The 11,192-nt window shown below is 41.3% G+C and overlaps 1 protein-coding gene across 1 annotated transcript; it reads right to left on the reverse strand.

The window, feature by feature from the left end:
- Window positions 1-7,232: 7,232 nt before the first annotated feature.
- Window positions 7,233-7,640, reverse strand: LOC100961721 (keratin-associated protein 9-2-like). Its single transcript, XM_012802954.1, has one exon. The coding sequence runs from the start codon at window positions 7,638-7,640 to the stop codon at window positions 7,233-7,235; it is 408 nt and encodes a 135-aa protein (XP_012658408.1).
- Between the last annotated feature and the right edge of the window lie 3,552 nt (window positions 7,641-11,192).

An 11,192-nucleotide genomic window follows, 5' to 3' on the forward strand; every position in this document is an offset into this window, starting at 1 on the left:
CATATATATTTATATACATATTCTTATACACACACATAGATATACATATAGAGGTGTAAGAAATTCGTGGTTCTACTGTAAATCTCCTTGGGCTTGTTCTATTAGACAAAATTCACTCCCACGAATCACTCAGAGAAGTGGAAGTACAGAAAACCCTGGAAATGCCACTATAAACAACAACAACAACAACTCTCTATTGTGTGACAACAAATTCTCTAACAGCTGAGAGATAGATCGTCTAAAGTCCTCATGGATGCTAATGCGTTATTTCAAGGTCAACAAGCAAAAAGAGCTCTTGCAACTCAAATGCTGGAATGTACATTGTAAGCACTGGGATGCTCACTACCTCCTGAGAGGGAAGGAAGTATCCTTATCTCAGTCAACTGAAACTTAATGAAAATTATCTGCGAGGCTGATATCCATTCAGTCTCCCTGTGTCTTAGGTTCCCTGTGATTCTTCAAACATCATCAGCAACAGTTGGTGCTGTCATTTGGAAGCATCAAACTCAGTGTCCACGAAGTAGTTTGTTCAAGGTCATGAACTAGAAAGGACTCAAAGAAACCACATTCTCTCCTAGATGTTTACACCCACTTGGGATCATGATTCCTCTTTCCAATTGTGTTCCTACACAATTGTGTTCAAATATTATCCTTTAAACATGTAAGTAATATTGAGAAGTCCCCCTTTCTTGTGTCATAATTTTGCCAATAGATCTTAAACGAGATCTTAAGCATTCTTATTATCACGTATTTGTGTGGGGAAGATATAAATATGAGACTTATCTTACTGTGTTTTATATCTATACATGCGTATGTATAAAATATATTTATGCTTTGCTAGAGCTATTACTATTGGGCACTTAAAGGGGAATTCTTGGGAAGAACTGGGCTGACTTTTCCAGGAATCAACCTGAAGGGATAGATGATCTTGGAAATGTGCCCCTTTCCCTCTTAATCTTTGTTCTAAGCAGGAATCTTACTAGGGACAAAGAGCTTGTCTTTTATCTCCTCCTTGCTTGGATAGAGAATGTTTTTGTTTAGAAAGCAGATCTGAGACAGGTTTCAACCACTGTGAACCCAGGGGTAATAAGGGACAGGTAAGACGTGCATGCTTTCCTTATCGAGTTTACGTTATCTTTACTGTTTAGGATTTTTTTGATTTATGCTTCGGACATGGAGAAAGAATCTGATAATGGTCCATTTGGGTGTTGTAAATCAAGGATTCTCCAAGGAGAAGGCCTGGGAGAGATGTTATAAAATGCCTTTAATTTGGAGATTTTCACCGTGTTGGGAAAGGTGAGGACTGGAAGGACGATTGTGTCAGTTTTGAGATTGGGCAGGGCCTGGTGTCTAGGGCCCAGTTACCATTAACCTTTGCAAACAGACACATTTGTGAGTCCACTCTTTTAGATTCTTGGCCATAGGGTAGCCGGAGAATAAAAGGCGAGAGTAACCTAAAATGGTGAGTTTGTCTATTTCTTTTGTGATTAATTTGACCTTGAAATAACCTGCTGTCACTGCTGAAGATTTTCTCATTCTCCTTAGATTAACCTTCGTCCTCATTTCTAGCACATACATAATAAATATCTCAAGAGGAATTTTCCAACCAGGTGCCAAAAGACATTCCCAGGAGAAGGTTTCTACTGATGAAAGAGCTGAGCTTTCTCTGCTTTTAATGGAGAACCAAGTCAGTGGCTGGTTTTCTGAAATTAACCCCTGTTCTCTCTGTAACAGTGTTGTGTTGCACTACAGAGCTTAACATAGGGATTGTCTTTTCTGTTTGATTCAAATCATAAGGAGAATAAATTCACTATAGTGTAATTGCTAGTATAATTTACAGCAGGAGAGGCCTAAGCCACTTATATCAAGTTGGCGATGTTAGATTATAACTTGTTAAAGAAAGATAGAAAAAATAAAATCTGACGCAACATTCTGATGATAATTCCATATTATCATGATGATAATTCTATAGCACTGAGTATTCTTTTTTTTTAAAGTCATTGAGAGATAGACAGCTATATAACACTTCACCCAAACAAGTTGTCCTGAAATACAATTATAAATATCATAAATGACTAACAGATATTACAGTGGAAATGAACTAAACTGTCAACTTCATTGTGGAAACTTACAATGTGATGGCATGAAGGATGCATGACTAGTTGGGTACTATAGACCCAAGACTTGGAATTCACATTAAAAAGGATCAGAATAAAATTAGGTAACGTCAGCTTAAAAGAGAAGGATATCTTCGAAGTCGGAGGAATTAATTCAGATCTGATTGACAATACACAAACATGAAACTTACAGAAAGGTGCCATTGTACCATAGAAACCCAGAGTTAAGACAAATGCTGAGGCCAATGTTAGCAGTGCCCAGACAAGAAACTGCCCACAGGAGAGGGAGAGTTATCTGTGGCACTATGAGCTTTCTTTCTTCTTCTTCTTCTTTTTTTTTTTTTTACATTAATTCCATTGGTGAGACCTGTTGTTGAATGTGTCAAACACCATCCGACGTTTAGATTCTTTAACTTCCTGTACTGATTCTTTGCTTGTGTGGTGGTGAAGAAGTTCCTGTTAATTAATTCTGCTGTAAATTAATAAACAGGTGCTCTTGCTTTATGGGCTTGGTTAACGTGTATCTGCTCCCAGAGGTGGCATCACCTGTGGAATGTAAACAATATTAAATTTCTGAGTCTGCAAAGCTGAAGGCTGGACCCTAATAAGTTAATCAAGGGTGTGAATTCTACCCTGAATACTTTTTGGAAGACAGCCTTTCCTCTTTTTCTTCTTATTTTTTTTTTTTTTTAATTTCTCCAAGTGAATGCCCATTGTTATGACAGTGTGTATGTTTTCTTTAAGGCATTATGTATTTGAATGCTATGGATGTTAATGAATGATAAGAACCTGTCAGCAAACAATCAATCAAATAATGATGGGCCAAGACAATGTTTAGGAACCTGGGAGAATGTTAGGCATGGAAGGAATCCTGATGGACTCTTACCAAGTGTTGTCAGATCCCATGCTTGAATGCCTAGTAACTAAAAAATTCATGCACCTGGGTGGAGTGGCCTGTTCCATCCTTGGGAAGCCCTTTTAAAGAGGTTTTAGGGAGTTTCCATTCTCACCGTAGGCCCTCTGAGCTTTATGAGATCATGTGGAAGCACCAAGTTATTTGCTCTCATATTCAGGGATTTATAGATCCAAGTTCCTTCTTTAGACTGGTGGGACCAGGGAGTGCAGGGAACACAGCAAGTATGCGGCAAACAGCCTGATGTTTGAAGTCAGGTAAAATGCAGGTTAGCTGTGTGACTTGGAGCAAGTTACTTCATCTCCCTTAGCCTCTGTTTTCTCATCTGTATAATGGGAATAATAAAACTTTGCTGGATTATGAATTAGAAAATTATGAAAAATATCTAAGCTATTATCTGTAGATCCTTAGCAAATGACAGTCCCTGTGCTCATCCTTCTGCTCATCTTCAATCAGGAGAACAAGCACTTAGCAAGTCAGACAACTTGGAAGCCTCTTCAGAGAATCCCTTGGCCCTCTTAGGTTTTCTAAGACTTAACACAAGGGGATGGCTCTGGCTACAAAACACTAATTTCTTCTCATAGCCAGCTCCTGGCATCCTCTGTATCATTCAGATCTTCTTAAAAAAAAATCTCCTCCTACTTTGGGGAACTAAACTTACATCGATTATATCCACCATGGTTTCTAGGAGCCCCAACTTTCTTTTCTTTTCTTCCTCAAATCCTTCTGTTTTCTGCTAATACTTTAGTGTTGAATCTCCTCAGCTTCAGTTTTGCTATACAACATCCAGCAACTGGTTGTATCAAAGGGTTATATAATCACTGTTTAAGTACTTTAATTTCCAGGAGTCTGTTAAGTCTATACCACCCTCATCATGCTCTAATTGGGAAGTTATGTTGATCCAGACTGTGTAGGCACAAAAAATGTGTCTTGTGTGCATGGAAGGGTGTGTGTTCATCTTTTTTTGTCCAGGTATTCTGAATTTTTTAGGTAGAAAATTGACCTATATGTGCAAGGCATTATTTTTTGCATTGGTAGATAAGTGACTTCTATTGTACAACTTCCCAAAACTCAGTAACCAGAGTTATTTCATTAAAATCTAAGTCATTATAATTAGATAATAGATCAGGAGTCAGACCATCTGGATACTGAACCCAGTTCTATCAATTAGTAAGTGTAGGACATGAAGCAAATGACTTTTGCCATTTGTAACATGGAAATGATCATCTTGGCTCTGCCCACCTTGAGATTAGAAGCAGGACTATGAAATGCCACACACATGCAAGGCCTTTGAAAGGAATAGCCGTGCAAACATAACCCCACTATACGGTAGATGATAGCAAAGACTTTAGGAAGATAATTCTAAGTGAACATGAAAGTGAGAAGCAGGACACAGAACTAACCAGTGCCCTGAGATAAGATGGGTATATTGATCATTTGCGGTGATGTTGATCAACTGCAAAGATTTGAGAGAACAGTCCTAAGGATTCATTTTTGGGGGTTCTTAGAGGGAGAAGGGGGGGGTGGCAACTTTTCTAAGGCTGAGATTTCATGATTTCATGTTTAAGGCTGAGATTTGATTTCATGTCAAGGGCTGATGAACCTGACTAGCGGCTGGAACACCCATCCACAGGAAATAAGGAAGACAAGACTTAAAGGGAAGCAGGCTCCACTTCACCAAGAAGCCTCACAGTTTAATGAGAAAACTAACAGCATGTTTTGGCAACAGCATGTTGTCAGCAAAACCAGGAGAGTTTATTGGTAAGTTTAACGGACAGGTTAATCAGTCACTTAGGAGAAAACGCTAATTTGTTTCCCAAAGTGGCTACACAAATGTATACGACCCTCTACCCTCTTCCAAGGTGCAAGAGAGTCCATGATTCCCCACTCTCCCCGACTTTTGGCGCTGGCAGACTTGGACTGGGAATCTCGCTGCGGTTTTGGATCTGTGTTTTCTTAGTTACTCAAGGTGTTGTACGGCTTTTCACGTTTATTTGCCCTATGTGCTTCCTCTATTGCAAAATTCCTATCCACATTTTCTACCTGAAATTGAGGGGTTGATCTGACCAGGTCAGCCACATTTAGGCTGCCCCGCTTGCTTTTGGTTATCTTTCTCCCTCCAGAAGCTGAAGGCCAGGCTGCTGAACACTGTAACTAAACCTCCACTAGCTTCCTTACAGGTAACATTTATACGTCATCATGGTGAGGGTCCCCTAAGTTGCTTTTCAGGAACTTGGGGCAGCTCATGCTCAGTTCAAACCAGTAGAGACCACCGACCCTAATGGGACTGTGCAAATGCCCAGGAGGTGCAATTTGGAAGTCACAGTCCCAGAATCCCACCCACAAGTCGGGCTAAGACGACCATTTTCTGAACAGGTGTCCTGTGAAGAGCTGCGAGCCCCGACTACGCTTGCGCAGATCGAACCCTTTGCTTCAGGGTTCCCAGCTGCTGATCGTGGCTCTCCAGCTTTAGAGCACTGGTTCCCTGCTCATAAATATCCCGGGCTTTACCGGGTGGGAGGCAGATTTGGGAGCTGTTCTCCCACCTCCTCACTGGGCTGCCTAGTGAATGAATCTTTTCCTCTTTTGCAGATACTATTGTCACACTGGCTTTACCACGCAGGGCAGGACCAACATGGCCAGTGTCAGGCCCAGTTTTCTATGACTCATGGGAGTCATTTATACGTTCTTGAGGCCAACTCTTAGTCCCTGTGTGTATTGTGAATACCTTCTCCTAGTCAGCAGCGTGTGGGGCAAAAGAATTGGGCTCCTCCCTCCAACAAGGAATTATATGGTCCGAAAGTCAACAGTACCCAGGGTGAGGGACACTGATTTAGATCTACATCTAAATATAATTAACAAGTACTAGTATCTCAGCTTACCCTATTTTCCTGTTATGAATTAGAAGATCTCTTCATAGAACTCCAGATACATCTGGTTTGAACTCGTGCCTCAACTTCAGCTCGTAAAATGAAGAATGGATCTCTGTATGGATTGTGGTCAGCTCAAAGGTAAATTTCCTTGACACCATTAATTCAATTTCCAGGACCGTGTCCCTACTTGATTTCCCTAATAATGCCTGGTCAAGACAAAAAATTGACTCAAAGCTTGCAGGTACATGAAATACGGCCTGAGGTAGATGTTTTACTTGGTCCCTTTTTTATATTCCAACTGTACATGACCTCAGGAAAGAGACCTTTGACCTAAAGGCAAACTACAAGTGCTGGCTTGAATGTGCCAGGAATATAACAGGTGTCCAAACCTGCTGGTGACTCTTAAAACCAGCCTTCAGGCCTCACATGTGTGAGTGGTCATGGAGGTTTTGGAAAGAGATGGGAGAATACTTGCGTAAACAGATAAACTATCTGCAGATGGATATGTTTATTTTTACACAGGCAACCCAAAGCAATCATCTTTCCAGTCCAGAACTCAGTGCTCAGATCACTGTTGTTGTTGTTGCTGTTTTGGTGATTGTACTAAGAGGTAAATGTCAGTGCCTGGAGCTAAAATTGGAACCAAATTCTGTCCTTAACTAGGCATTATAGAGGTGCTTTATTCATGTGTAAAGAGTGAGACAGGTAATCATCTTGGTTCTGTGAGCTTAGGGATCATTGACAGGTGCAGAATAGATAATAATCATGAAATAAAATATGAACAGAAGGCCTTATAAGTAAATGAAATACCCCCCCCCCAAAAAAAAATCACAGTAAAGGCTGGAAGATAGCAAAGACTTTATTGGGAAGGCATCATGGAAGCTGCACTGGGAAAAAAATGCAAAGTGATCATGAAAAGAAAAAAGTCAGACAGAAGAATAGTAAGTCTATTACAAAAATTATGATTATAATGAAATGGTTAATGTGGAAAAGCCTGTGAAAGCAATTATAAAGATTTCTATTTTAGGTTAGTTAGAGGGAATGTGATAATCAGTTTTCCAAGGCTGGGACAATGGCAATAAGTCAAGGAGACTCAAAGAAGAGCTGCACCTGTCACAGAGCTCAACAGCAAATACAGACACAGAAGGTCAGGGCGAAGTCAGCTGCTTCTCACCAAGCCAAATCACAAAGCCTGTTAATCAAGAAACTGAGAGAAAGATGGTGGCAGCATGCTGGATGTCAGTAAAGTGGGCTTGTGGTAGGAACTGGGAAACTGGCAGATTGGTTGTCAGGAGGTTGTCTGTGTCAGGAGATTCCATGGTGAGAGGATCAGCAGCAGGAAGGCTGGCAGCAGCTGGATCCACAGCCCAGGTTCAGACAACCAGGCAGGCAGACGCAGGTGGGCTGGTAGCAGGTCCTGGTGCAGTAGACGGGTGCACAGCTGCTGGGCTGGCAGCAGGAGGTGTCACAGCAAGTGGGGCGGCAGCTGGGCTGGCAGCAGGGTGTGCTACAGCAGGTGGTGACAGAGGTGGGTTTCCAGCAGGTGGTCCTGCAGCAGGTGGTTGGACAGCAAGTGGGGCGGCAGCAGGGCTGGCAGCAGCTGGACTCACAGCAGCTTGGCTGGCAGCAGGGTGTGCTGCAGCAGGTGGTCTCACAGGTGGGCTGCCAGCAGGTGGTCCTGCAGCAGGTGGTCCTGCAGCAGGTGGACTGGCAACAAGGGGAGCAACAGTGGGTCATGGTGTCTGTGTGGAGGGTGGGTTTCTGTTCAGAGGTGAGTTTCCCAGAATCTGCTGATGTCTTCCAATGTGGACCTTTTATACACGGGGCCTCCAAAGTTTGGACCAATGGACAGAATTTTTCCTTATTATTGTTGACACTGTTTTCCATAATTACCAGCTGAATTAAGAAGGAGGAAGTTGTTTCCTAAGGGTTAAAACTCTTTCAATAGTAAGTGTTTAATCTGTTTCTTAATTGAGAATCACTCATTGAAACTTCTTTCAGGTAAAAGGAAGGTGCTCACATCATCAGCATCGTTCCTGCTCTGGTCACCATCTGCTCATGTGCTAGTTCCTGTCCACCTCTTCCTGTGGCTGTGTGCAGTCCATTAGAAAAAGGATGATAGTAACAAAATAATAAACATGGGATGCATTTGTGGGAAGGAGCTTGGTGCTAATATGTTCACAGTGATGAATTGAATGCATGCCTGGGTCCAAGTCTCTTCACCCACAACAGCCCAATTCAAGACTAACAGGAATCTCTGTACAACCTACTCTTCTTGTGTCTCCTGGTTCTGTCAAAAACAGCAGGAGGTGGGTGCTTGGCATGGGGTGTTTGATATGGCAGAGCAGGTGCAGAGAAAGGTGCATGAGGATTCAGAAAGCATCAAGCAGTCTATTTCCTGGGGTGACCATGAATCCTGGTTTGCCCAGGACTGAGGGGTTTCCTCGGATGTGGGACTTTCAGTAATTTACTAGGACAGTTGTGGAGAAGCTGAGATGAATCGATGACTCTAATCCTAACCCTGCTCACCAGCAGAGTCAGAGGTTTCAGGACACTGACTATGCATTTTCCTTTTTCTCACTCCCCTCCTTCTTTTATTCTCCCTCCTTTTCTTTTTTTTGACTCTTTCCTTCTATTTTTTGTTCCTCATGTTACCTGTAGTTTTTTGGAAATGCATAGTCATATCATCTATAATGGTAGCTTTATTCATTTCATAGTAATTAAAAAATCTTTTTTATCCATTCTTAAACCCTCGAGGACAATGTTGAATAGGATGGTGTGGATGTCTTTGAATATTCTTGGTATAGCAGGGACACTGCTCAATATTTTGTAATTAAGTGTGATTCTGCCTTTTTGTAGACTCTTTTTATCAGAATAATTAAGCTTTTTCTATGCTTTGTTTATTAAGATACTCTATCTTGAAAACATTGAGATTTATGAAATGCTTTTTCTTTATGTGTTGAGATAATATTATTTAGCAAATGAGACTTAAAAAATTGACAAATGTCCAAATGTTAATAATTTCTGCAAAGGAACGTGGATATGATATGTATGTGGTGCTGGATTTGATTCCCTTATATCTTGGTTAGGATAGATGCTGTCACTGCACTCCAAAACTCAGCCTCCCATTTTTACTCAGCCTCCCATTTTACACCCCAAATTTTCCACCCTCCTTTGCCCAATTTGTCTTTGGTTTGGGACTGGTGTTTTTAAAGACAGTGATCAAAACAGGTGGTCCTTGCACAAAAATAGAGAGATAGATCTATGGAATAGACTAGAGAACCTAGAGATGGACCCAACCATTCAGGGTCATCTGATCTTTGGTAAACCAAACAAATGCATGCACTGGGGAAAGAATCCCTATTTGATAAATGGTGCTGGGAGAACTGATTAGCCACAGGCCCATTGACAAAAATGGACTCTCACTAGATAAAAGATTTCAATGTAAGACACGAAACTGAAAATTCTAGAAGAAAGTGTTGGGAAAACTCATGACAAAATAGGCCTAGGAAGAGATTTTATGAAGAAGACCCCCTTGGTGGGACAGGCGTGGCAGCTCACGCCTGTAATTCCCAGCACTTGGGAGGCTGAGACACTTGTTCAAGAACCGTCTGAGCTCACGGGTTCGAGACCCTCTTGAGCCAGAGTGAGACCTCATCTCTAAAAATAGATGAGCATTGTGGGGGCGCCTGTTGTCCCATCTACTTGGGAGGCTGAGGCAAGAAAATCACTTGAGCCCAAGAGTTTGAGGCTGCTGTGAGCTATGACACCATGGCACTCTACTGAGGGTTACAAAGCGAGACTCTGTCTCAGAAAAATAAATAAATAAAAGAAGGACCCCACCCCCACCCCGGGCAATCACATCAACATCAAAAATAAATAAATGAGACAAGATCAATTTAAAAATCTTCTGCACACTTAAGGGTACAACAACCAAAACTAACGGACAGCCTTCAGAATGGGAGAAGATATTTTCATGCTATGAATCTGACAAAGGGCTGATAACTGGAGACTGCAGAGAACTGGAATCAATTAACAAAAAATGAGCAAACAACCCCATTTATAAGTGGGCAAGAGACTTGATCAGAAACTTCTCTGAAGATGATAGAGGAATGGCCAACATACACATGAAAAAAATGCTCGTTGTCCCACGTCATCAGAGAAATGCATATCACAATAACTCTGAGATATCACCTACCTTCAGTGAGAGTAGAATGCCGAAACTGCAGATGTGGCATGGATGTGGAAAGAGGGAAGACTTCTACACTGCTGTTGGGACTGCAAACTAATAACCTCTATTAAATGAAGTATGAATTCTTGAAGAATTAAAAGTGGACCTTCCATTTGATCCTGCAATCCCATTACTAGGTATTAGTCAGAAGAAAAAAATTATTTTGCCATAGAACATATCTAGTAGAATGCTTATTGCAGCTCAATTCCCAATTGCCAAGACATAGTAACAACCCAAGTGCCCACCAACCCATGAGTGAATTAACAAATTGTGGCAAATGTACGCCATAGAGTACATTCAGCCATAGGAAAACACGGAATCTTTGCATTCTTTTGTGTTTATCTGAATGGAATTGAAACACTTTCTTCTTAGGAAAGCATCCCAAGAATGGAAAAACAAGTATCCAGTGTACTTAAGAATGATACAAAACCAAGATATAAACCATTACACATCCACACAAAAGAAAAACACAAGTGTATTCTAGTGAGGGAAAGAGGACGGTCAGTCAAGGGGATGGGGAGGAGGGAGGGTGATTGGCAGATTCTCACCTAATACGCACAGTGTGAGGTTATTCAGCACACCCCCTGGGTCAAGGGCTGGAATACAACTTGAACTTGACTTTAGAAATGATAACAATACCACTTAAACATTTGTACCCTCATATTATTCTGAAATAAAAGAAAAAAAGAGGAAAGAAAATCACAACAAAAGAGTAAAGAAATACACTAGCAGAGCTATTATTGCATGTTGTGTGGGCTTGGGGAGCAACCATTCTTGTTTTAATGGCTGCGCTAGACTATCTCACAGGTCCTTTTCTGACACACACACACCGTGAGAGGAATTCTGGAGACCCTTTTAGCCAAATTGCAGATTTTGTTATTTACTTTGACCAGAGACAACAGAGTCTAGACCTATTTTCTGAAAGTAATACTTGGCCATTTCCACAACAATATTGTATTAAACTGTGAGGAATTATCTTTATCCTTTAGCTCCTGTTACAGGAAGAGGAAATTACTCCAGGGTAGGTAGGTATCAGCTAAACTCATTGAAGAGAACCT

The sequence above is a fragment of the Otolemur garnettii genome, unplaced genomic scaffold (genome assembly GCF_000181295.1).
Source record: "Otolemur garnettii isolate 467f Iridium unplaced genomic scaffold, OtoGar3 scaffold00018, whole genome shotgun sequence".
In the NCBI taxonomy this organism is placed as follows: domain Eukaryota; kingdom Metazoa; phylum Chordata; class Mammalia; order Primates; family Galagidae; genus Otolemur; species Otolemur garnettii.

Bases quoted from the DNA above. Each gene is read 5' to 3' on its own strand.
- LOC100961721 (XM_012802954.1), bottom strand. From the start codon at position 7,640: ATGACCCACTGTTGCTCCCCTTGTTGCCAGTCCACCTGCTGCAGGACC.